Below are 27,187 nucleotides of genomic sequence, written 5' to 3' on the forward strand. Positions count from 1 at the left end.
ATTGAATGGTTTGCCTTGCAGATGGACAGAGATCATTCTGTCGTTTTTGAGACTGCATGCACATACTGCATTTCGGACTCTTTTGTTGACCATGATGGCTACTCCATTTCTTCTGAGGGATTCCTGCCCGCAGTAGGAGATATAATGGTCATCTAAGTTAAATTCACCCATTCCAGTCCATTTTAGTTCGCTGATTCCTAGAATGTCGACATTCACTCTTGCCATCTCTTGTTTGAACACTTCCAATTTGCCTTGATTCACGGACCTGACATTCCAGGTTCCTATGCAATATTGCTCTTTACAGCATCAGACCTTGCTTCTATCACCAGTCACATCCACAACTGGGTATTGTTTTTGCTTTGGCTCCATCCCTTCATTCTCTCTGGCATTATTTCTCCACTGATCTCCAGCAGCATATTGGGCACCTACTGAGCTGGGGAGTTCCTCTTTCAGTATCCTATCATTTTGCCTTTTCATACTGTTCATGGGGTTCTCAAGGCAAGAATACTGAAGTGGTTTGCTGTTCCCTTTTCCAGTGGACATCAACTATCTCTAATTCAATCCCCACTCCCACCCAATGTAATGCTGCCATCCAGAGAGCTGAGTGACCAGCCATGGGGGGCAGGTGTCTTTACTCTTCAACTAGATTAACTCCTCTGTCTTTTTTGAGTGATGGTGATGGGGGAGGAGAGGGACAGGTTTGAGAAAAGCCTAGATGTCATTAGGTTTCTCAGTCTCAGCACTACTGACGTTTAGTGCCAGAACCCCCGTGTGTGGGGACTGTTCAGCACCTGGCAGAATGATCAGCCACATTCCTGGTTCCTACCCCCTTGAAGTCAGTGCCTCTGCCCTCATCTGTCACCTCTGAGTTGTGACAACTGAAAACGTTTCTAGGCATTGCCAAGTGTCCTGGGACAAAGGGGTTGGGGATGGGGGTTGGCAGCAAACTGGCCAAGGTTGAGAACCACTGGATTAAAAGATAGTGTAGTTACAAGCTACTAACTTGGTAAAGAGTAGGTAAGCTCCAGTGTTTAAACACAAGTGGGAGATGTGCCAGGCTTTCAGGAGCCCTCAAAGTCATCGAGCCTGCTGTGGAGAGAAGCAGAGTCCTGGGGTCTGGGAAGGCTCCAAACGCCGAGGAAGGCACATCAGAATGACGACTCGGGAAATGAATATTCTCGGGGTCTGCTTTCCCTTCCAGGTAAGGCTTCAAGAAATTTAATAAGAAAATTGATCTGTCTGCGCATGGTGGACAAGAATCTAATGAGCACCGAGCCAGGCAGATTCAAAAGCCTCAAATTATTCCCCCTAATACCAGCACGGCCATTTCTGAACACAATTATGGACTTGAAACGCCCCTGGGGAATTCAGCGGAAATCATTTCAACATTTATTTGATACGAAATCTCTGACCCAAGCAATTCATAGAGCAATTAAAGAAGTGGGGTCTGGGAGATTTGACGGTAACATAGTTTGGGGTTCTGTTGACAAATGGTCAGTGCAAGTAACAATTAGTGGCATCTTAAATTAGATCTGAATGTGAATAAGAATCAAGGATCCCATAGGGTTCAGTACAGGACACTGTATTATCCAGTAGACAGTGCTCATTAACAGCCGGGAGGGGAAAGGCAATTCGACGCAGATTAAATTTGCAGATAATACAAACTGAGTGACGAGTGAGAAATGAGAAGACAAATTAAAGTTAGAATCGCCAGAGTTGTTGGAGGATCCCGGTCAGAACTGGATAAGATGGAATTTAATGAGAACAGGGAAGCTATTACCCCGTCAGGTTCGATTACACTCGACGACCCACGTAATCAGGTAATACACACGAAGGAGGGGTCAGGATGGTGGTGGATAAACCAAAGGGAGACTTGGTATTCCTTCAACACACCTCCAACGGTTGGCTCAGTAACTTAGCATATCACGTCTGAGGGAGATTTTACAGCGGAGGAAGTGGGACATGGAGGGCATGAACCAGCTGCCCCTGCAATCCTAAGTCAGGGGTATAGGGTTCACCTGCAGGGAAACGGGATTCTGGTGGTGCTCATACTCCAGTAAAGTGCAGGGTGATTCAGTGGTTTACAAGCTATCGCTCTATCAGCACCATCATTCTCATCACCTATTGAGTTCCTATAGACAGTTATAAGGACTTTATTTCATTAAAAAAATTTAGAACAAAGGTTGCTGAACATTACTCTGTCACTTAAACACATATATGTATGTTGAACAGAAAACACCTAACAAAATACACAAGGGGAAGATAAAGATCAGCGTAACGGAAAGGGCTTCTTTCCCCTGATAACAGAATGATATAAAATTTTAAAACACTTTTTATTGGAGTATAGTTGATTTACGTTGCTGGGTTAATTTCGGGTGTACAGTAAAGTGAATCGGCTACATACACATGTAACGACTCTTTTTAAGATTCCTTCCCCATATAGACCATTACAGAATCCTGAGTTGAGTTCCCCGAGCTGTATGGCAGGTCCTTATTTTGTCCATTTTTTAATATAGTAGTGTGTAGGTGTTAATCCCAACCTCCCAGTTTATCCCTCCCCCTGCCCCTTATTCCCAGCAACCTATGTTTTCTGCTTGCTCTCACTCTATTTCTGTTTGGTAGACAAGTTCATTTGTAGAATGAACTGTTTTTTAGATTCCACATATAAACTACATCATATGATCGCTGTCCTCCTCTGACGTCACTCAGTCTGACAATCTCCAGGTCCATCCTTGCTGCTGTGAATGGCATTATTTCATTTTTTATGGCTGAGAAAGACTTCCTCAGCGATCAATGCAAAGAAATAGAGGAAAACAACAGAATGGGAAAGACTAGAGATCTCTTCAAGAAAATTAGAGATACCAAGGGAACATTTCATGCAAAGATGGCCTCAATAAAGGACAGAAATGGTATGGACCTAACAGAAGCAGAAGATATTAAGAAGAGGTGGCAAGAATACACAGAAGAACTGTACAAAAAAGAGCTTCACGACCAAGATAATCACGATGGTGTGATCACTCACCTAAAGCCAGACATCCTGGAATGTGAAGTCAACTGGGCCTTAGAAAGCATCACTACGAACAAAGCTAGTGGAGGTGATGGAATTCCAGTTGAGCTATTTCAAATCCTGGAAGATGATGCTGTGAAAGTGCTGCACTCAATATGCCAGCAAATTTGGAAAACTCAGCAGTGGCCACAGGACTGGAAAAGGTCAGTTTTCATTCCAATTCCAAAGAAAGGCTATGCCAAAGAATGCTCAGACTACTGCACAATTGCACTCATCTCACACACTAGTAAAGTAATGCTCAGAATTCCCCAAGCCAGACTTCAGCAATACGTGAACCGTGAACTTCCAGATGTTTAAGCTGGTTTTTGAAAAGGCAGAGGAACCAGAGATCAAATTGCCAACATCTGCTGGATCATCGAAAAAGCAAGAGAGTTTCAGAAAAACATCTACTTTTGCTTTATTGACTATGCCAAAGCCTTTGACTGTGTGGATCACAATAAACTGTGGAAAATTCTGAGAGAGATGGGAATACCAGACCACCTGACTTGCCTCTTGAGAAACCTATATGCAGGTCAGGAAGCAACAGTTAGAACTGGACATGGAACAACAGACTGGTTCCAAATAGGAAAAGGAGTGCATCAAAGCTGTATATTGTCACTCTGCTTATTTAACTTCTATGCAGAGTACCTCATGAGAAATGCTGGCTGGAAGAAGCACAAGCTGGAATCAAGATTGCCGGGAGAAATATCAATCACCTCAGATATGCAGATGACACCACCCTTATGGCAGAAAGTGAAGAGGAACTCAAAAGCCTCTTGATGAAAGTGAAAGAGGAGAGTGAAAAAGTTGGCTTAAAGCTCAACATTCAGAAAACGAAGATCATGGCATCTGGTCCCATCACTTCATGGGAAATAGATGGGGAAACAGTGGAAACAGTGTCAGACTTTATTTTTTTGGGCTCCAAAATCACTGCAGATGGTGTTTGCAGCCATGAAATTGAGACGACCCAGAGGGATGGTACGAGTAGGGAAGAGAGAGGGGGGTTCAGGATGGGGAACACATGTATACCTGTGGCAGAATCATGTTGATGTATGGCAAAACCAATACAATATTGTAAATTAATTAACCTCCAATTAAATAAATTTATATTTAAAAAAATTAAAGATGCTTACTCCTTGGAAATAAAGTTATGACCAACCTAGACAGCATATTCAAAAGCAGAGACATTACTTTACCAACATAGGTCTGTCTAGTCAAGGCTATGGTTTTTCCAGTGGTCATGTATGGATGTGAGAGTTGGACTATAAAGAAAGCTGAGCGCCGAAGAATTAATGCTTTTGAACTGTGGTGTTGGAGAAGACTCTTGAGAGTCCCTTGGACTGCAAGGAGATCCAACCAGTCCATTCTAAAGGAGATCTGTCCTGGATGTTCATTGGAGGGACTGATGCTAAAGCTGAAACTCCAAGACTTTGGCCACCTCATGGGAAGAGTTGACTCATCGGAAAAGACTCTGACGCTGGGAGGGGTTGGGGGCAGGAGGAGAAGGGGACGACAGAGGATGAGATGGCTGGATGGCATCACCGACTCGATGGACGTGAGCCTGAGTGAACTCCGGGAGTTGGTGATGGACAGGGAGGCCTGGCGTGCCATGATTCATGGGGTTGCAAAGAGTCGGACACGACTGAGCGACTGAACTGAACTGAACTGAATATTCCATTATATACGTACCACATCTTCTTTATCCAGTCCTCTGCTGAGGGACACTTAGATTGCTTCCATGTCTTGGCTATTGTAAATAGTTCTGCAATGAACACTGAGGTGTATATATCTTCCAACTATGATTTTCTCTGGATATATGCCTAGGAGCATGCTTCAAGTTGTTTTCCCCTAGCTTAAAAAAATATCCTTACAATTTCTACGTTTTATAAGTGAGGAAACTGAGGCACAGATAGGTTTTTGCCCAAAGCCAGGCAGAAAGTAGCAGAGAAAGGATTATCAACCCATATTCCTGGGGGAACAACCTGCAGCAGGGAGAGGTTGTGAGAAGCCCTAGAGACTCCTGGCAAATCCGAGAAAAGTGGTGAACGCTATTTGCAGACAAATTCTGTGTGTTGGCTCTAGTTAGAGAGACATGAAACATGACATTTGCTTTCAATATGTTCCCATCTCCTTTTCCAGAACCTCCTATGTTGGTTAGGGATTTATCTGGCTGTAAGAAAAACCTTATTCACAGTGGCTTAAAACAAATGTGGTTTAAACAGGAGCTGACTGGTCACATGTAACAGAGGCAGACCCTAATGATAATTTCCCATCTCTGCAATGTCAGGGCTGACATCTCTGTGTATTTCTTGCCTTTCTTTCACGGTTGCAAGATGGGGCCAGAGCTGGGTGGAATGTGCGTTCAAGGCAGGAAGGCGGTGGGATGGCAGCACCATCCACGTTTGCTCCTTTGCCCTGATGGCAGAAGCTCTCCCAGAAGCCATCACAAGCTGACTCTCACTAAGGTCCCTGGGCCAAAAGGGGTCACATGGGCATGCTGACTGGGGAGAGACTGGGAAGATAAGAAACTGGATTGTTAGGACTGAATTGGAGCAGCCATTGGAAGCAACTAGAAACCATTCATCTCAGATTGGGACTTGAATCCATGTGCCGGGACTCAAACCCAGAGAAACCCGTGGTCTTCCAGCTGAGACCACACGCCTGGTTTCAGGACCTATGGAAGCTCAGGTTCTTAATGTCTCATCGCAGAAAGAACTGCGTGATAGACTAGGTGATAGGTAAGAAGAGGATTTATCTAGAGAGAAACACTCTCCACAGACAGAGTCTGGAGCGTCTCAGAAAGCAAGAGTAGCCTTGGGAGAGTCACACTCCACAGACAGTGTGGGCTGTTACAGAGGGCGAATGCAGCCTCGAAACGCAGTGTGGTTCGCCTTCATGGGCTGGGTAATTTCATAGACTAATGAACAGGACTATTCCAACTATTTTGAGAAAAGTTCCCACTTTCTAGGGATTGGGCCACCACCCACATTTTGATCTTTGGTGGTCAGCCTTGGAATTGTCATGGGGCCTCTGGGTGTGTCACTTAGCTTGCTGATGTGTTACAATGAGTGTGTACTGAGGATCGAGGTCTAGTGACATTGACTTGCCTGCCATCTTTGACCCGTCTGAGTCTCCTTGGTTTATGCCGTGCCCTTGATCTGCATCATTCGAAGGCTGTGTCCTGCCTGCTTCATCCTGGTCCACGATGACGTCCTTCTCTCCTGCTTTCCGTCCACTCAAGCGGCCTGATTCCAGCAGCGCCTTGATCTGAGCAGATGACAACGTGTCTACACTTCTTTGAACCTTAAGAGAATCAACACTAATTTAAACTTGAATCCGATTTCCAATTTTGGTAGAAACGATTGTTTAATTTATCAAATTAAAACTGCTTTGTGTGTTGACGGAAAATAGTTCACTCCAGTGTGTATCTGTTAATTTGTCAGCAAAAGAGCACTTTGCCTAACAGAAAGAGCTGACAAGTGTGCAAAATGTTTACAATCTTTTGTGAAATTGCAGTTCCTCGTTGGTGTGGATCTGCCAGTTACCGTTACATACATTACCTGTACTTTTTACCGTTAAATATCCGGTGCTACAATAAGTGGTTTAAGCAACTTCCAGACTGTTTGTTTGAGCTGATGCTGCCGTCATCGCCATTGTCCGTGGGCACTCATGCCGGCATGAGCTGCTTTCCCGTCTCCCCCGTGTCCCCACGGGGCTGTGCTGGGAGGCCCCCGGTGTGTTCTTGACCCACCAGAACCCCTCGTTTCCACGGTAATGTAATATGCCTGTCTGAATACCTGGGTGCCTTATGCTAGGCGCCATCCAAAGGAGTAAAAGAGAGATAGACAGATGTATGTTGATTTGATAACTCAAATCAGATTAAGCTAATGGAATTTCAGAGATTTGCCTGAATAATGTTTTCCTTATGAACTTGCTACTAAACTCGGTTGCAGTTCGATCTGGCTAGACTTGAGAGGCTCCAGCCCAGAGAAGTCAACAGGCGAGGGGGATGGTGACTGGGAGATACCACACGGTGCACAGGTGCAGTCGGCTCTTCACCTGGAGTCTGCAGAGTGGTCTCACGTTTGTGGTTGCTTGTATGCTGTCCTTACAAATATCCCAGGGGAGAGGCAAGCCGAGGTGCGCAGCCTCTGAGGGTAGGTCCCTGGAAGGAAGAACCAGAGCTGCTCCAGCCTGGAACAGCCCCAGCCTCTGCACCATCGCCAAAGGCGCTGGGCCTCCTTCCACCCTCGCGCCCAGCGCCCTGCTCTCTGAAGGGTCGGGGCAGCGTCTGAAGCCTCCCAGCCTTCCAGGCATATCTGACCTGCAGCCGGCAGCTGCTTGTACTGTAGCTTTCATTTCCCCAGAAGGCCAAGTGACATAGGCATGTACCTGTGGAAATTTCTGGAAAACAGTGCCCCTTGCTCACCAGATCCTCTGATCAGTGCTCAGCACCTGTGTCTCTCCCTTTCTCAGGCTTAAAGGGAACACAAAAGGATACATGTACCCTTACATTCACAGCAGCACTGCCTACAGTGGACCAAACATGGAAGCAACCTCAAGGTCCACTGACGGATGACTAGATAAAGAAGATATACTTTATATGTGCGTGTATATATATATGTGTGTATATATATAGTGGAATACATATATATATATAGTGGAATATTACTCGGCCATAAAAGGAATTAAAATAATGCCATTTGTAGCAACTTGGATGGACCTAGAGATTATCATTCAAAGTGAAGTAAGGCGGACAGAGAGAGACAAATATATGATACCACATATATCTACAAATGAAATCTACAAAGAGAAAAAATGATACAGATGAACTTACTTACAAAACAGAAATAGACTCACAGACATAGAAAGCAAACTTATGTTTACCAAAGGGGAAAGGTGGGGATGGGGAGAGAGATACATTTGGAATTTTGGGACTAACAGATACACGTGACTATATACAGGATAGATAACAACAAAGGCCTGCTGTCTACACAGGGAGCTATATTCAGTGTGTGTCTATCTGTTCAATATCTGTATCTGTATAAGTATATAACCGAATCACTTGGCTGTACACCCGAAACACTGTAAATCAACTATGCTTCAATGAAAAGTGAAACAACACAAATTAAAAAATGAAGGGGACCCTGGAGGATGTTCAGATCAGTGAGGACGGGAGAGGAGGCGCAGTCCTGGCCTCTGAGGAGGCACTGCCAATACAGAAGGCACCAGTGAAGAGAAGGACGGGGCAGGCCCGATGGAGCCTGCCAACACGAGGACAGGGCAACAGAAGAGGCCCCCTCAGCCCACAGGGGCCGCAGGCTGGAGAGACGCGTGTGGGTTCACACTAAGGACGAGTTTCCCAGCATCAGCCATCTGCAGAGAGGAGGAGGGAGTTCTCCAGCACTGGAGATGTTCAGGTGCGAGGAGCACCAGGTGAGGCGGGCCCTAAGGAGGAGAAGCTGGGTTAGGGCAGACCCTCAGCTGGAACACTGCAACGCCTGCGGATCTTTTGCTTGTCACCCCGAGACACGCCACCAGCATCTAGTGAGTAGAGGCCAGGGGTGCTGCCAACTACCCCGAAGGGCCCAGAACAGCTCCCCACAACAGAGAATCATCCACCCCAAATCCGAACAGCACTGAGGTTGAGAAACCCTGGAGCAGATAAGCTAGAAGGCTGGAGTCTAGGGTAATTGACCCTGCAATCTGTCCAGGAGCTCAGAAGACCACAGAAGGTGATCAGTGAAATACCAGAAAGAACTGGAATTAAAGGAAGAGTTCAACGTCAGATGTTCAAGTAGACATCAGAAATATACTTGCAGTTTCAGACATTGTGGGCTACATTTTGGGACTCTGGCCGTCCCAGCTATAGCCCAACCCAGGAGCCTGTTATCCTCCAAAAAAGCAAATTTATATGTCCCCAGCACCTCCGCCTTCTTCCACGTACAAGCTGGCAGGCCAGGTGCACGGATCTAGAGGTGGGGTGGGCAATAGCTGAAAATAAGTGGACAGAGGAGACTGCCCGCAGTTTCACCAGAGGCCTGTAAAAATGATCCCTGATATCTCCTCTAAAATTAGTTTAATATATATTTACACCTCCGGGGTGATGAAATTTATTGACCCACAAAAAACTATAACCTCAAAGAAACTCATCTTTGCCAGATCTATCGCACTCACAGCTTAAGAATCAGATGGCTCTGAGTTGACTCTTGACTTTGCCAATTACCATCGGATCATTGGCCAAATGTTTTGCTGGAAGATTCACTTCTTTTTTTCAACAATTTTATTATTTATTATTGGCTGTGCTGGGTCTTCCTTACTGCTTGGGCTTTGTCTCTCTCTTGATCAGCGGGGGTCCACGCTCCAGCTCGGGTAAGCCTCCCCTTTGTGGAGCGCAGGCTCCCGGGAACAGGGGCCCCAGCAGTTATAGCACGTGGGCTCACCAGCTGTGGCTCCTGGGCTCCAGAGCGCAGCCGCCCCACCGCATGCGGGATCCTCCCAGACCAGGGACCGACCCATGTCTCCTGCACCAGCAGATGGACACCTCGACCACTAAGCCATCAGGCAAGCCCTTACTCTCACTTTAGGTTTAAGGTATTCGTTAACAAAAGAAAGCATTCATTACACACAAATGAGCAATTTCAACTTTTAACAGAAGATTATTTAACTTAATTTCAATATACGGTCATTAGGAATAAAAGAAATGGAGACGGCAGAGGGAAGTAATTATATATATACACATCACCAAACGGGGCCTGCCTGTGTCCAGACTTGAACAGCCCTGCAAAGTCCCTCCTAAACAGCAATCTGGAGTCCCAACCGGGAAAGGGTCCTGGGTGGTGCATCCACCCCACGGGTGAGATTTCAAACAGCAGTTTTGGGGGCTCCTGCTTATGATCCCAGTCCTCAGACTGATTTCATCATCAGTTTGTGTGCAAAATCGCAGCTCTGGTTTTACTTTAACTTTACAATGCTGTTTAACCCCAAGATGTCTTAGACCCTGGAGGGCTGGCCAGACCTCCAGGGACTCACGATTTCCAAGACCCACTCCCTTTCTTATCTAAAGTGCCACCTGCTTTGCTGTGCTTGCAGGCAGGTTGGACGTGGGTCAGAGGTCTGCTCTCCTGCTTCTGAAGCCTGAACAAGATTTCCTCCATTTTAATTTCACTAAGAGCAAGTTATTTAACCCTCCTGTGCCTCAGTTTCCTTGTCTATAGTGTGTTAGTCACTCAGTCGTGTCTGACTCTTTGTGACCCCATGGACTGTTAACCATGTCCCTGGGATTCTCTAGGCAAGAATACTGCTGGAATGGGTTGCCATTTCCTTCTCTAGGGGATCTTCCTGATCCATGGATCGAACCCAGGTCTCCCGAATTGCAGGCAGACTCTCCACCGAGTGAGCCACCAAGGGGGCCATTCGTCTATAAAACAAGACAAATGACATCCGTGTCACAGGACAGCTGTGCAGACTCCACACACATCCATGCACAACACCTGGGACACGCGAGATGCTCCCTGAGTGGCAGCTATCATTTATAGGGTCACCTCCTGGGGGGATCAACATAGCACATGGCATTGGGTTAGGCAATGAGTGAGGAAATTATGCCGTCTTGACACTCACATCTAAGATAAAAATTAGCTTGTCTTAATTACAGTGCTCCATTATTATTAATTAAACCAGTGAAGTAGCTGCCAGTCAATAGAGACACATGACCTCACTTGATCCTCCTAACACCCTAGGGAGGGAGAGGTTGCCAAAGCAATGGAGAAACCGGGATGCAGATGCCAAGTCACTGGCCTGGGTCACACCGTAGGTCCTCAGTGGCAGAGGCAGAATCGGAACGCATGTGTGCACAGGACACCAGTGCCTCCCCGCCAGCCCCTCCACCAGCTGCTTCCGCAGGCTGCTTCCTCGGCTTCAGACCGAACCTGGGGCTCGTGGGGCATCCTACTGCAGCCAGACCTGCCCTCAGAGCCTTCCTAGACACCCAGGTAAATGACCAGTGACAGCAAAACTAGCCCCTAAACCTTGAACAGAGACCACCCCACCCCCCGAACCTAGACTCTCCTTAGGACAAAGTTGGAGATGCATGAGCTATCTTCCATATTTCAAAAAGCCATTCATTTACCCCAATGCAGCTGCAAAGATGAACTAAGAGGCAACGTTTCACTGATGTAAGCTAGAACGACATCGACTCTCTAAGGTAACACTGGTGACTTCAGCCTGATTAGAGACTGTGATGGACACACAGTTCCTATGTCTTTGATGAGTGAAAATGAGACAGAAGCAATATGGCTTTTTTCACAGTAAAAACACACACGCACACACAAACATCAAAACCTGAACTCATGGAAGAGAATAATAATAATAACCAATGCCCTTAATGCAGTCTGGGGGTCACCGAGCTAAACAGAAACAGCAGAAGTCAGGAACTGTCAGGCAGAAGCCGGTGCCTGAGCATCCGGGGAGGAGGACCGCTGTGTGTGAGACGTCAGGGTGCCTGCCCACACCTTCTGTTTAGGGAACACTCTCCTGAGCAGAGCCCTGGGGAGTGAGCACTGCCATGCCTCTCACCGTGTGTCCTGACCCCGATAACAGCGCATCGGACAAGGTGTGTGAGGTTAGCTGCTCAGTCGTGTCTGACTCTGTGTAGCCCGCCAGACTCCTCAGTCCGTGGGATTCTCCAGGCAAGGTGGGTTGCCACGCCCTCCTCCAGGGACTGACCTGACCTGGGGATTGAACCGCATCTCCTATGTCTCCTGATTGCAGGGGGATTCTTTACCTGCCCAGCCATCAAGGAAGCCCTGGACATTGTAGACACCCTCACCTTTAAGCTGTTAGGCGATCTAGAACCCATGTACTGTAGCTGGGTCAAAATAATGAGCTGGGCCCATCACGTTTCTCTCTTGGAAATCAGGAGTTGGGAAACAGAGATGGAGGCAGTTTCCAGCAGAGTTGGAAGATGGGAGGCCAGGAACCCAGCCCACCCGCACACATGCAAAACAAATGCCACTGAGATATCATGGCTGTTGGGTGCATCGATCTTTTGTGGAAGCAGCTAAAGGGTTAAGATCCATTTAGAAAGATTAGATGAAATGTTCCCAAACGGGGAGTTCAATGAAGGAGTACCCTAATTTGTGCCACAGTGATAAGAGGGTGCAATGCCCCACTGAGCCAAAGCAAGTGACGTATCTAAGCCGGAGACGGGGTGCAGAAAGCCTGTAGACCAGGGGTTTAGAGCAGAAGCTGAAATGAACAGAGGAGCCCAGGTGCCTCTTGGCCTATAACAGACCTAAGAAAGAGTGGCCTGCCTGAATTAGCTCTTTCTGTAGAACTGTTCCCACATTTTATTATATTTACAGTTGCTTTCCCTTGGTCTCATAGTGGAAAAAACTTTATTAAAAGATTCTAAAATAATCTTGATTAAACTAAGGGGAAAGGATATTTTTCTATCACTTAATCTGGAGAGAGAAAGGTTTAATGCCCCTCTGAAGGCACCGGTTGCAGAAGGCCTTTAGATGCGAGCATTTCTCAGGTTAGCTGTTCATTCATCAAACAGCTGCTGTGTGCCACTGGGTCCAGGCTCTTTGCAGGCCCACAGGGGAATGAGACCCTGTCCCTGAGTTCAGGCGAGCTCCCCGCCAAGTGGGAGGCAGTGAGCCTACAAATGGTCACCTGATGGTGGAACATTTGCTGCCTAATAAGCAGAGCCTGGGAACCCAGAGGGATGAAGTCAAAGCCCATGTCGGCTTTCCCCCTCAATTTTCACTTGAGGGCATTCCCTCAGGATCCTATTACTCTGTTGCCTGGCTAATAATGGTGCTCTTGAAATTAGTGCTTGTTTTAACCTTCTAGCCAGACACATGCATGGAAATACTCTTCCAAGCTCAAGAACACTCAGTCATGGGACATGCACATGTCACCATCTGAGGCTGGCTCAGGTGCACTGGGCCACGAGATAAAGAATATGGTTTCAACTTAATTGGTATCAACGGCCAGTATTGACACGGAACACCAGCAGGGACCCACCAGCGAGTGATTCACCAGCACTTGGTGAGGAACAGGCACTCAGGAGCGCAGCAACACACCCCCAGCTCTGGCAGCCGAATCGTGGGCAGCAGCACCCTCCACGCTTCCAGTCGCTGCGGCACGGCTATGGCGCCCACCCGCTTTGTATCCATGGCATTGAGAATCTCGGGAGTGGAGCCGGTGGCCCTTCCTCATCTCCGAGAACAGAAGGAGCAGAGCAAAGATGCCCAGCCCTAGAGGAGTGTGTAAACAGCAGCTGAGGGACAGTTTGCGCCGTCTGGTAGGCGCAGCCTAGGAAACCAGCATAGAAGCTTCTTCCATTAGGCGGACGCTGATGAAGGGAACCAGGAGCGTAGTAAAACTGTTGCTAGTTCCATCACATTACACGTCTTTCCCGCTCCAGCTTCCATTGCACCTCACGGGCAGGGACGGAAAACCCAGGTCGGGTGAGGGTATTTGCTGGAGGCGGTGAACCGGCGGGGGTTAGGGGCGCTCTGCAGGAGGCAGGCAAAGGTCTGGAGTTTCGCGGGCTAGGACGCGAGGAGGGAGGTGGTCCCCAGAGCGGAAAGGTCTGAGAATCAGAAGTGCTTTGCAATTCGGGCTCCAAATCCCTCCGGCAAAGCCCGGCCTAAAAACATCCATCCTCCGTGTTCATCCCTCTCTACAACCCGCGCTCCGCCGCACCTCTCGCCCCTGGGGTCGGGCGGCCGCGTCCTTGCTCCCCCTTGCTGGATCCGAAGGCAGCTAGCCAGGAGGCGCCCTGGCCGAGCTGCGAAAGGAGGGCTTCACTACATTGTGCTGGAGCGACGGCGTCGAGGGTGGGAAGGAGTCCAGTGTGGGGTGGCGGGCGGGTCTACGCGGGAAAGAGAGAGGCGCGCGGGGAACACCCGGCCTTTTCACCCCTGGGCGGGAAGATGGATGGTTTTCGGAGGCCGTGGTCCCAGCGCCCCGGCTCTCGCCACAGGGAGACGTCAGAGCGCTCGGGGCCGCGGCGGAGGAGCGCCCCCCCCGCCCGCGCTCCACGCCCCCCTACCCCGCCCGCCCGGGCTTGCATATAAAGCCCGGCGCGGCGGCGGCCGGAGCAGAGGCGGGCGGCGGCGGCGGCGGCGCTTCTGCGAGCTCCGGGTCCTGGGCTTGCCTCCGCGGGGAGAACGCGCTTTCCTCCCAGCCTAGCCGCGGCGCTCCGGGCGCCTCCCGCCGGTACCATGCGCGGCCGCGAGGTCTCGCTCGTCCTGCTGGCCCTGGTCCTCTGCCCGGCGCCCCGGGGATCGGCCGCCCCGGTGACGGCTGGCAGAGCAGGCGCGCTGGCCAAGATGTACACGCGCGGCAACCACTGGGCGGTCGGTGAGTGTCCCGCGCGCTCGAGTCCCGGGGGGCCAGCCCGCCGCCGGCGCGCGTCTCCGCATCTCCCGGCGTTCCTGCGGCTCGGCCTCGGGGGGCTGGGTTTGCTCCGACCTCTCGACCCAAACGCCCACCCTGCCCTTCGGCATCCAGGGAGGCCGTCGGGCCTTGCCAGTGTCTTCCCTCCTCCCCAGGACACCCACTCAGCACGCAGCGCTCCCAAATCCCAGCGATAACCCTCCGTGGGCATCTTCCTGCAGCACCCTTTATCCACCTAATCACAACCCTGTCTGGCACGATTCTCTCCCCGAACAACTTCGGGGACCCGGGTCCCCAGGGCGTCCCGGAGCCCTGGTCCAGCCCGGCGGCTGCGCCTTTGTGCCTCACAAAGCCACAGGTGTGGGCCCGGGGCGCGGCGCCCACCCCGCCTTTCAGATCCGTTCAGCGCTTGAATCCCACCTCGCTTTGGGGCCCGCCTGAATTTCCTCAGTCTTTTTTTTTTTTTGCCGTGAAGCGATTTTCTTTTCTCTGCCCTTTTCTCTCTTTTCCCTCTTTCCATCTAGCAGGCTCCGCGCTCGGGGAATCGCCCGGTCTCCACGCGGACCCCGCGTCTCTGTCCCCAGAGTCCTGATTTCCCCCGCCTCTCTCGCCCTCTAACCTCGCTCCTTCCCCCTGCCGCTCCGCCTGTAAGTCCCGCTGTCCTGGCTTGGAGGTGTGCTGGTCCCGGCCCGGCGCCGCGGCGGGTTGGACGCCCGGCCGCGGAGCGCGCGCTCGCTGCCTTCCCGGGCCGCCCGGAGCGACCCCGCCGCTTCGACATCACCCCGGAGCCCTCTGCCGTGCGGAGCAGAGGCTCTGGCAAATAATGCAAAGCGTTCGGTTTCCTCCACCCCACAGCCAGCTACAATAGCCCAGCATTTCCCCGGAAGCCAGTCGATCCCTAGAGAGATGTCAGGCGGTGCGTGTTTCACGATTCCCTTAGTCATCTACTTAGGAGAGGTGGGAGGGTGTGTTGGAAAGATACCTGCTAATTCAACTCTCAGAGGCGTTACAGGATCTCTGTGTGAAGACCGGGATGCGTTTATGGGGTGGGGGTGAGGTTAGAACTTCGGGCGCTCAGATCCCGTGCCTTGTCGGGGTTTCCCGCAGAGAAGCGGAGAGCTCTGGGTTGCAATAGCGCAGTTTTCATGAGTACTTAAGGAATCATTTGCCAAGTCCTCAACCCCAGACAGGAAAGTATTTGTATCTTTGAGGGACAGGGAAGCTTATGAACCGGGGTACAGAAAGGAAAGTTTGGGATGAGTGAAAAGCCCTGCACACCCAGAGAGGACACTTGGAAGGTATTAAGAAGCCAAACCTAGAATTGATACTGAAACAGCTGGGTGTGTTTGGGGGGTTCTGAAGAGCTCTGGTTCCACAGGCCCTTTACGTCCTGAGACCGAGACCTTACTGGGCTACGGTTTCATGATCAAAGGACAAACAGGGAGAGGGGAAGAGCTTCTTTGCTTTGAGTAGACGGTCATTTGTCCACCATCAGCACCTCCTCCAGGTTGGGCAGGGGAGTTCTGCGGTCCCTATGTGGTCAGTCTAGGTCTACAAACTGTTGCTTTTCGTGTGTCCAGAGAGCATGTCCTAGGGACCATGAACTTACTGAGCTCACTGGCAGGATGTGGGTCTCATCCCACCATTGCTTTGTTGTTTGGGGACATGTCTCATTCTTCTGTTGCATGGTTTTGTTGTAAGCAAGCCTGCTTGGTTTTGTCATTAAGCAAACCTGCTCTCTTGAGTAATCGTGAACTTACAGGGGTCTCCCATATTTTTCCTACTTACAATCCTCTAGTGGGGTTAACTACTTAATTACCTATTTTGTCCCTTTACTATGTCCCTATCAATACATAAAAAGGGCTCCTGGGAGTTTAGATCAAGTGGCCGTTGCCTAGTCTGGCCAGCAGCCAATGGGCTGAGAAGGTGGAAACCTCCAGATTTCTAGCCTCTTTTTGCTCATAAAAGAGAGCTAGCAGGAAAGAGAGAGTTAAGTTGTTTCTTTTTAAAGATTAATTTTGGGGACTTCCCTAGGGGTCCAGTGGTGACAATTCCGTGCTCTCAGCTTAGGGGTCCTGGGGTCGATCCCTGGTCAGGGAGCTAGATCCCACATGTAGTAACTAAGACCCAGTATAGCCAAATAAATATAAATAAATAAATAAAAAATAACAATGTCCTTCTAATTTATATTGGAGTATAGTTGCTTTACAAAGCTGTCTTGGTTTCTGCTGTGCAACAAAGTGAGTCAGCGGTACCTGTACACTTACCCCCTTCCTTTTGGGTTTCCTTCTCATTCCCGTCACCACAGTGCCCTAAGTGCTTCACGGCATGCTCTCACTAGTTATCTATTTGGTACACAATGTCAACAGTGTTTACGTGTCCATCCCCACTCTCAGCTCCTCACACCCTCTCTTTCCCTCTTGGTATCCATATATCTGTTCCCAGCTCCAAAGTGTGCCGACCACTGGCACCCCAAATTGTCTTATTCTCTTATGTGCTCGCAAACACACTCATTTTCCTTTTTCAGAGTTGTGCAGAGTTGATGAAGGGAAAGAGGGAGGTGATGCAGAGAATCACATTTGAGTTGAAAGTGACTCAACTTTTTCTGCAGTGGCGAAGGAGTTTGCTTTGGGAGGATGTGCCCTCTATCAGCCTGTGAGCATTCACAAGCATGAACACCATGCTAGGCTTTCAACTGAGCTTTCCGCTCTAAGTGAATGCCTGTCCTCCCCAATCACTGAAGATATGCAGTTTGGTTTTAATTAAAGCAAACGAAAGCCACATGTCGCTGGCCATGAAGAAGCTGTCAGCACAAATTTGCAGGTTTGTCGAATGATTTGCTTCTTCCAGCTGAGAGGAACGTGATGTGGCCGCGGAAAAGAAGTTAGCAGACTGAAAACTTAGCCAGTTCTTACCTGGCTTGATGTTCATGGAAATGTTCTGTGTGTGATGCAAATGCAGGTCAGCACTAATGCTGTGGCCTCCCCCCTGTGTGCCCTTGAAGCGTTTCTGGTCGTGGTTCTGACTCTGGTGTGAAGCGTGCCGTGGAAGGTTCCATTCCGAACGCCAGTGCTCAGCCGCAGAACGGTTTACATAACCTCTGCACCAGCCACTGTAACGCACGGCTGAAGTATCACCTCCCCCCCAAAGAAAGAAAGAAAGAAAGAAAAACCAGCTCTTACACTCAACATTTTCTGCCTTAATAGATATTGCCTGAAGTTAGGATAATCTTCAAGTTTGCAGTTCAAGAAAATTCTTTTCTCTTGCAAACCTGCCATTTTAGTGATATTTTTAAGTGATAAAAAAGGACAAAACCCACCCCCGCCCCAGCGAGGGTTAATTTTTTCTAGTGCCTGTCTTTTGTCTGTGCTGAGATCTCCATTAATGTGATATGGACACATAACAAATGATGATGGGAGAAGAGATGGAAGTGGGCATATCATCCATGTTGTCATGGAGACAATTATTTGGCTGATGGTCACTAGCTATGTAGTGCATTAGGACCCAGGGGATGTGTGCTTCCCTGGGATGTTATAGGTGGTGCACTTCCCTTAGAAAAGGAAAAAGGTGTGTGGTCTAGGGAAGGGAGTCTGAACACCCACCCACCAAAATGGCAAATACTGAAATTCAGTACAGGGTCCCCATAGCTGTGTGTAGCTATGTGCTAGGCTCCGTCATGTCTGACTCTTTGCAACCCCATGAACTGTAGCCTGCCAGGCTCCTCTGTCCAGTGGATTTCCCAGCCAAGAATATTGAAGTGGGTTGCCATTTCCTCCTCCCCTAGGCCAGGGATCGAACCTGAATCTCCTGTGTCTCCTGCATCAGCAGGCGGATTCTTTACCACTGAGCCACCCAGGAAGCCCCCAAGGTCCCAAGAGTCTATGTTAAATCATCTGCAGAATGGAGGCCTACGTTAGCCTTGCATTGTAGAAAAGTCACAAAATTACTCAAGCATGACAAAAATGAAGTCCTATTTGTAAAAAACATCTCCATCGTCCCTCCGCTTCAGTGCGAAGAAGGCCTTTCTCATTTCCAGCATCCTAACTAGATGACAGGCAATGACCAAGAGCAAGAGCGACTGAGGTCATTATTGGGAGCATCAGATTCTAATCCTGCTTTCCCATTATCATGATTCAATTTCCTCCATAGTAATAAAGCCAAGTGACTTGCTACTTCCTGGGAAGTTGTGCAACATAATCATTTTGATGGCTAAAGGCGAGGTTACTTAGTGTGTGTCTGGACACCAAGTTCACCAAGCAGATAAGTAGGGAGCCAGCCTTTCAAGATTCCAGTCCTTCAGTTGGGACAGTGTTCTCAATCGAGTCTTAAAATTGTGTGAAGTGTCAGGCCCTAAGCGACTTGGCAAAGCTCACACTGCAATGCGGGAAAACCTCATTTTCAGGCTTCCCAATGTGCACAGAATCAATTTTTCTGAGTCACATAATGAGTCTTGACATAGTGATATATGATCGCCATTCCTTTTGATGAGATTAGAAAGCCTTTTGTAAGCCTTATCCTTATTTCCAAGCCCCAGAATGATTTCTAACTGCCTTATGTTCTTAGGAAGTTCAAAGACACTTGAAAAGCAGTATAATACCGTAGAGTCTGGACTGCGAGCTGATCTGAATCCCAGAATCTTTACTTGCATGTGTGCGACCTTTGGCAAGTCTCATTTTCATCAAATTGATTGGGGTGTGAGTCAAATGAAACAGTCCACATTTAAACATCCTGTGGACTGTAAGTCACACACACAAGCAATAAAGTCACGGTCTGGGCTTCTCTCTTGGTAGACAGAGCTGTGAGGAAGGAGCCTCGTTCCATTTCAAGTGGTCTCGGGGTCTATCAATCCCTTTTTCACGGTCTTTGCCTTACTTACTTCTAATGCCAGTCAACCCTAAAGCCACAAAGAGCTCTTTCCTTGTGAACTTTAAATCAAATGCGCCATAGTTTTATTAATGTGAGAAAGTAAAAGTGTTCTAAAACTCAATTACGCAGACTTCCCTGGTGACTCAGTGGTAAAGAATCCACCTGCAATGCCGGAGACTCGAGTTTGATCCCTAGGTCAGAAAGGTACCCTGGAGAAGGAAATGGCAACCCAGTATCCTTGCCTGGGAAATCCTGTGGACAGAGGAGCCTGGCGGGCTATAGTCCATGGGTCGCAGAAGAGTTGGACACAACTTAGCAGTTAAACAACAACAAAATCCAATTACAGAGAAATAAGGAAAACCAACCGGAGAAAGTAAATAAGATAACGTGCATATATTTAAGCCATGTTAGGGATGCAGTTGTTAAATTTCATCGCCTTCTGATCCTATGGCTATCTCCATTTGAGTACATGAGTTTTTATGTTTTTAGTGGTTTGGCCTCCTGCATAGCAACTTTTATTTTTTTATGGCAAATGCTCGTCTCTGGAGCTACTGATAGACTTCTGTGACCATTTTAACCTCCAAGAGAAAAATCCTGCATCTCAGTGGCTGAAACGCATTGGCCAGAACTTGTCTTCAACTTATTTTTCATTACAAACGGTAATTTCTAGGCGCAATTTTAGCTTCAGTCTCAGCTAAAATTCTAAGAAAGTCTAAATGAAAAATTCCTTTGGTACAGATAAGAGGAAAGTAACACCTTTGTAATCACACAGAGAAGAGCATGGAGACTTTTCAGGAGAAATTCAAAATTGACTGGGGAAGACGTTCAGATGCCATCCTTTAGCCGGGAATAGAATTCTATGCACACAAAGCTGGTGATAGAATTTTAGATGTAGAAGGTTCCTTCCATGTCATGTGACCCAACACGTTCATGTTATGGTTGATAAAATTGAAGTCTGGGGGTGCAAAATGACTTGAGAGAGGTCACCTGGCTAGTGAGCAGAGGGACCAGACCCAGGGCTCCTGAGCTGCGGTTCTGAATTCTGTCCATTCATTAGGGATTTTGATCTGGGAGCAAAATCTGTCAGTTGTTTACAGACTAACTCCTCCTACTAATAAAGTGCAATTTATATCCCATTTAGGAGGAGGAAGCACAAACACAGTTGGTGCCTTTTTTAATTTCTCATTCATTCATTCCCCTGGGTTAAATTAGTGGCATGCTATTGTTGTTTTTTTTTACCCAGAGTATATCTTTATCTTATTTTTTATCAATGTGGCATTGAACATCCTTTTTAAAAATTGGGGTGTAATTGACATCCAATGTTTTGTAAGTTACAGATGTACAAGATAGTGATTCATAATTTAAAGGTTAGACTTCATTTCTAGTTATTATAGAATATTGGCTGTGTATGGTTTCTGCTTTCGCTGCTGCTGCTGCTGCTACTAGGTCGCTTCAGTCGTGTCCAACTCTCTGCGACCCCATAGACGGCAGCCCACCAGGCTCCCCCATCCCTGGGATTCTCTAGGCAAGAACACTGGAGTGGGGTGCCATTTCCTTCTCCATTCTGCTTTTGAACAGGACACTTAATGGGAAAAAAGAGTGTGGCAGAGTCCCCACAACTTCATGAGGAGGAGAGCCTGAAGGAGCAGCTGAGGGAGTACGCCCAGTGGGAAGAAGCGACCAGGAACTTGCTAAGCCTCCTACAAGCAAAGGTGGCCCAAGGCCACCAGCCGCCTCGATGGGAGCCCCTGAGCATTCACCAGCCTGCCTGGGATTCCAAGGACGTCAGCAACTTCAAAGACTCAGGTTCGAGACTCAAGGGTACAGAGAACATACCAGGGAGGTGGAGGTCGGGAGAGGTGGGCTGGGGCGGGGGTGGAAGGTGCACCGGGAAGTTGGAAGGAGGGGAACATGTTTTTGCAGGGAAGAACAGAGCTGCTCTTCATGGCGGCTCCTGCAGGGGGATGCTGTACACATTCAGAGGGCGCGTGGCCAGTCCCCACGCTAGCTTTTCTTTTTGACGTCATCAATTATCTTTCCTCCTAAGACACTGAACTCCAGTTTAGGAGTTTTGTTAGCAATTGTGCGTTGGTAGAGTTTTTAAATCTACCACATCCTTTCCCAATATTTTGATCGTGAGGCCATAGATTATTTGAGTTGATCCCGTGGAACTATAGATATGTTGGTTCATGTGTATATATTTTAAAGATTCATTTATTTGGCTGTGCTGGCGCTGAGCCGCAGCACCCAGGACCTTCGATCTTCATTTCAGACCTCTTTAGTTGCAGTTTGCAGGGTCTCTAGGTGTGGCACGTGAATTTTTAGCCTCAGCATGTGGGATCTAGTTCCCTGACCAGAGATTGAACCCTCATCCCATGCATTTGAAGACAGATTCTTAACCCCTGGGCCACTAAGGAAATCCCAATATATGTTTATTCTTTGATGAACACTAGTGGAAGAGCCTTTTACAAGAGAGCATTCTTGTTTGCTACTTCTGATGCAAGCTAGTACCCCTTCATATTTGTTCCAAATTTACCTAGTTTGGGTCTCATCTGAATATTTTAAAACTTGGTGAAAATATAAAATTTGGTCAACTAATCCATTCTGTATGTGATTTTACAGAGGACAGAGGAAAATATTTAAAATGGGCACTGTTAGATGCAAAGACAGTAAATAAGATGAAAGAGAAAATAAAATTTATAGGAAGAAAGCAGGGCAACTGAGAATGAGATGTCTTGTTAACTTTTAAGAAGTTTCCCTGAAATTTATGACAAAGGGCAAAAGTAATCATTGAAATCCTCCCAATAATAATAGCCAAACTAACACAACATTGTAAATAAACTCTACTCCAATAAAAAATTAATTAAAACAAATAATAACCACTAGTGTTAATAAGTATTTTCCGTAATCCAAGAGCTTACCTCTCCCCATGTCCTTGAGTGGATGCTCACAGCAGTCTTAGGAGGGAGACTCAGGAAGGTTGTCTTCCTCTCTACATTTTAAAGGTGAGGAAACGCAGAGGCTGGTCATGCAGCCTTTCACAGGAAAAGCCGATGGGGTCTGCTGTGGACAGTCCGCCGCCTTTCGAGGCGGGAATGGTCCCTGCTGATCCTAGAGATGAAGGGTGTGGGAGGCAGCGGCCGCCTCCCCTCTTGCTGCCTCTGGTGAAAATAACATCGTGCTTCCCTCGCAGACCGTGGGGAGCTCTCACGCGGTTACCTCTGGTTGATGGCCCCTTAACAGAGGCTCTGGGCTGGCGTGGCCGGGCCTTGGCTGGTCTCTCACAGCCTTTCTGTGTCAGTCTATTGTGGGCTCTCTGTGCTGAATGCAAACAAAAAAAAGGTTATCTGTTGCATTAAGCACCTAGAGAGAAAGTCTCTTCTAGCCTTTATTCAGAAAGAAAATCTGGATTACATCAACCGATACAGAAATAAGTACCAACTTTGTGCAGAGCCCCAAGGGACTGATTCTCTGGTCCACACTGGTATTATATAAGCTCCCATGTCTGCTAATGAACCGCGTGGGTCTGAGGGTTCTGGGGATTTTTAATTGACTTCTTGGGCCCTGGCTGACCTGGGCTATTCTTGGTCAAGTGCTTTGCAGGACTTTCCGTGGGTGGATATCCAATAACAGGGCCTTCTCCTTGGTCAGAAGACTAACCGTGATCACCACCATGCTGCTGCTGCTGAGTCGCTCAGTCATGTCCGACTCTGTGCGACCCCATAGACGGCAGCCCACCAGGCTCCCCCATCCCTGGGATTCTCCAGGCAAGAACACTGGAGTGGGTTGCCATTTCCTTCTCCAATGCATGAAAGTGGAAAGTGAAAGTGAAGTCACTCAGTCGTGTCCAACTCTTAGCGACTCCATGGACTGCAGCCTACCAGGCTCCTTTGCTCATGGGATTTTCCAGGCAAGAGTACTGGAGTGGGGTGCCATTGCCTTCTCCGATCACCAGCATAAAACCATCTAAAATAGCAAACACGGAAATGGACTTACCCTCACAGAGTATTCATAGAATACCACCTCTCCACACCCCGGCTGCCCAGGTGTCTTAGTGGTAAATAAACCGCCTGCAAATGCAGGAGACCCAGGAGACTCAGGTTCGGTCCCTGGGTTGGGAAGACCCCCTGGAGAAGGAAATGGCAACCCGCTCCAGTATTCTTGCCTGGGAAATCCCATGGACGGAGGAGCCTGGCAGGCAGCAGTCCATGGGGTCGCACACAGTCAGACATGACCAAGCACACGTGCACACACACCACATCCAGCCATGTTATTAATTCACAGTGCCTCACGGTGACTCAAGCAACGGCATCCACTTGAGCTGCTTTATTCCCCCAAACCCCGCTCCGCACAGCTCTGGAATGTTTGGAAAAGTGCAACTCCTCCCTTGAGGATCAAAGTTCTTCTGCCATCTTCAGAAGGACATTCTGCAGACTTCAAAAGCAATCGCAAAAGATTAGCTCCAGAAAAGGCTTTGGGCGGCAGTACTATAGGATTGTTGGGTGGGCAGTTACAGAGAGTGGCTGTTTTAAGGGGACCATATTTATCAGTATGCAGTGTGAGCTGAGGAAGTCATCTTTTTCTAATCAGGCCCTGCTTTCCATTACGTCTCTTTACGCTCTGTTCCCCTTTTTACAGTTTCAGAAAGCCCATCTCATTTAATTCCACCTCAGACTGAACAGCTATTGCACACACTGGTCCCGTTCTTTTGGACTTATTTCCCAGCAGCATGAAAGACAAATTCAACAGTTAGCCTTTGCAGAGACCAAAACAGCTATCGCTTCTCTTGCTTTAGAAACTCCACCTCAGTGAAAGTATGTTGATATGAAAATTGAAAACATCCTGCAACTTTCTTACACAGAGGAAGTACCAAGAGAATCTTTCTATTAAAAATCCTTATATCTCTTGGTGTTAGAAAGAAGTTTAATAATTCAGCCAAGCATTATCAGAATTAACAGCAGGACTTTTCTTAAAATTAAAAACTATCCCCATGTTCCCCTCTTCCATTTTAGTAATAAAGCATCAAGTCCCGTTGCCAAACCTCCCAGACCTGGAGTTACAACTGAGCATCTTCCTATGTTTCATGACAAAGATATTTACTTGATTCAGGAAAAGATTTGTATAAACGCACACTGAACCTAGACTAGTATATCATGACCAACAGGATCCAGAACTTTATTAGCAATGATGGCCAATAGTTTCCCAAGGTTAAACCTATATCTTTTAACTCCACCCTTCTCACAAAAGGTAATGGAATTTCCCCCCATGGTTTCCATAACATGAGACAGTGGTCAGCTCAGCTACAGAGTCTAATCCATAATCCTGGAGGTGGCTGTGGTTTGTCCTGAGTTTCAGTGAAGGTTGAAGCTGGTTTTAGGGGTTCTTTTTGTAATCTGGACCCAGCTCTTTTTATTTTTTCTCCTTCTTCTTCTTTTTCAGCCTCGCATTTTTCTCTTATTTGGTCGACATGGGGAAAGGGACCTGGAGAATGCACTGCAAGGGGTGTTAGGGAAAGAAAGTAAATGTTCAAATTTGCCATCACTTTAATTTTTTTTCTTTTTAAGTTAGTACTATTTTAATTTCGTTTGGCCTCACCATGAAGTATGCAGGATCTTAGTTCCTGGACCAGGGATGGAACCTGTACCCCCTGCATTGCAAATGCAGAGTCCTAACCCCTGAACTACCAGGGAATTCCCTGCCCTCACCTTTAAGGGACTGCTCTGACCCGTCAGATCAGCAAAGGGAATAACTTTATTTATTAATATGTGAAATGCTCTAAAGGTAGTTCCAAATATCATAAAAACAACATACAACTGAGAATACTAAAAAGCTTCTCATCACCCTGACCATTTACATGAAGGAGCAGAGTAAAGCCGGCCCCCACCTCAAATACGGTTCCTTCCTACCCCTAACCATGGACCCTCTCCTGCCTCCAGGCCCTTGATTTTCTGAAGTTACACGATTTGTCTTTTTGTCGTCACTTTACTTTCATTCTCTTGAGCCAAGCTCTCAGATTCAATATTCTGAGCCAACGCAGGGGACTTCCATGTGGCTTGACCTCGTCTGACCCCTTGTGTGAGCGGTGGCTCATATCACAAATGTATGGCAGCGTCTTCAGGCAGGCTGGCAACCCTCAATAGTGCAACCTGGCCTCCTGGAGAAACGCAAAGCTAATTGGCCTGTGTGGGAATTGAACCTGAGGCCCTGGCTTCATTATCACCTGGTCAAAACAATCGAGCCACTGAGCAGGTAATCACTGACCTGAGAATCTCAGTAATTCCTTTATTAGGAACAAATGGCTGGTCTGGATGTTGGGGAACCTGAATTGCCGGAGAATCTTGGAAGGTATAATAAGCTCTCATCTGGATGAAAAGTGGATAAAGGGTGCTGTATGGAAACAAAACAAGTGGTCTAAAATCAAAGCTACTCATCCTTCCGTCTTAGTTAATTGTAACAGAAGCCACAGCAAGCCAACCACAAGCAGTGTAGAATTGGCAGAAACCCACATTAGCTCCTGTTCCCAAGTTGCCCACACGACTGCCATTTACAGTCATGGGTTTATAATGTGTAATTGTGTAATTCATGAGCTAGCCTTGACTTGTGGAATGAGGCTTTGCCAGAGAAGCAAAGTAGCAATTAAGATTCCACCTTCCCTAGCAATTCCCCCACCCAGCTGCTACTTTAGTAGCAAATTCCTGGAAATAACACATTTACATTTCCAATGTCAGTCTAACTGTACCTGTGTAAATGCTCTGGTCTGTGAAGCAGAAACAGAGTGACCAAGAGGTCGGACTCGTGGTTGCCGAGGGTGGAGGGGGGACGGATGAATCGGGAGGCTGGGATTAGCAGAGGCGAACTGTTCCGCACAGAGCAGGTGAGGCACAGGCTCCGCTGCGCAGCACAGGGACCCGCATCCAACATCCTGAGACAAACTGGAGCGGAAAAGAACAGGAAAGCGGAGTGCGTGTGTGTGTGCAATTGCTGGAGTGCAGAAATTAACACGTTATAAATCAACTACCTTTCAATAAGATACATTTTTAAGAAAAGTTTTCTTAAAACTCTGTGAATATACAGAAAACTTTGTGAAAATATATGTGACTACATCTGTGTAGTCACATCAGGACGTAAAGTAAGCTAATATACCAAAAAGACCTGAAAATAAAGCGGCTCCCCAAAAAGAGGAAGTTAATTTACCTCTAGGGGGACAGCTGTGGTCCTAAGTATTAATGTGCTCAGAGTCCCCTGGAGGTCTTGTGAGAGCACAGATCACTGGGTCCCGTTCCCAGTACTTCCAGTTCAGTAGGTCTGGAGAAGGAAATGGCAATCCACTCCAGTGTTCTTGCCTGGAGAATGCCAGGGACGGGGGAGCCTGGTGGGCTGCCGTCTATGGGGTTGCACAGAGTCGGACACATCTGAAGCGACTTAGCAGCAGCAGCAGCAGGTCTGGGGCAGACCCACGAACCTGCCTTTCTACCAAGCTCCCAAGTGATGGTGTGTTGGGAAAGGATTTAATTTGTAGTATTAGACTTCAGCATCACTCACTACACCTGCTTACCTCTTCCTAATATTTTTTAACGTGGACTCTTCACTGCAGGTTCTCAGCGTGAAGGAGGGAACCCCCAGCTGTACTGACGATGACAATAGCCGCCTCCCTCAAAGAAGCAAAACAAAACCCTTAAGAAACTGTGTTCTGCGGGCGTCCGTTCTACTGGATCATCAACAGATTTCCTTTGTGCAAAATACTTAACTATTCTTGTACCTTTCAACTTTGACTAAAGTCATGATTTTCAAGCAGCATCTTCTGGTTTGAACTTGTTTGCTGTGAAAAATTGTCCATAAAGAGTCTTCTAATTAATGTTCTTTACA

The 27,187-nt window shown here is 47.8% G+C and overlaps 1 protein-coding gene across 1 annotated transcript; it reads left to right on the forward strand.

Moving 5' to 3' along the window:
* Positions 1 to 13,011: 13,011 nt before the first annotated feature.
* GRP (gastrin releasing peptide) lies at positions 13,012 to 27,118 on the forward strand. Its single transcript, XM_069569236.1, has 3 exons — positions 13,012 to 14,419; positions 20,900 to 21,127; positions 26,916 to 27,118. Exons 1-3 carry the CDS (start codon positions 14,281 to 14,283, stop codon positions 26,951 to 26,953), a joined length of 405 nt encoding a protein of 134 aa, XP_069425337.1. The 5' UTR covers positions 13,012 to 14,280; the 3' UTR covers positions 26,954 to 27,118.
* The last annotated feature ends 69 nt before the right edge of the window (positions 27,119 to 27,187 follow it).

The sequence above is a fragment of the Ovis canadensis genome, chromosome 23 (genome assembly GCF_042477335.2).
Source record: "Ovis canadensis isolate MfBH-ARS-UI-01 breed Bighorn chromosome 23, ARS-UI_OviCan_v2, whole genome shotgun sequence".
Classification (NCBI taxonomy): domain Eukaryota; kingdom Metazoa; phylum Chordata; class Mammalia; order Artiodactyla; family Bovidae; genus Ovis; species Ovis canadensis.

What these genes read in the sequence shown, in the direction of transcription:
- GRP (XM_069569236.1), top strand. Translation starts at nt 14,281, where the DNA reads ATGCGCGGCCGCGAGGTCTCGCTCGTCCTGCTGGCCCTGGTCCTCTGC. An exon ending in CGGCAACCACTGGGCGGTCG is followed by an intron (nt 14,420 to 20,899) that starts GTGAGTGTCCCG and finishes GCTTTTGAACAG; the next exon opens with GACACTTAATGGGAAAAAAG. An exon ending in CAGCAACTTCAAAGACTCAG is followed by an intron (nt 21,128 to 26,915) that starts GTTCGAGACTCA and finishes TCTTCACTGCAG; the next exon opens with GTTCTCAGCGTGAAGGAGGG.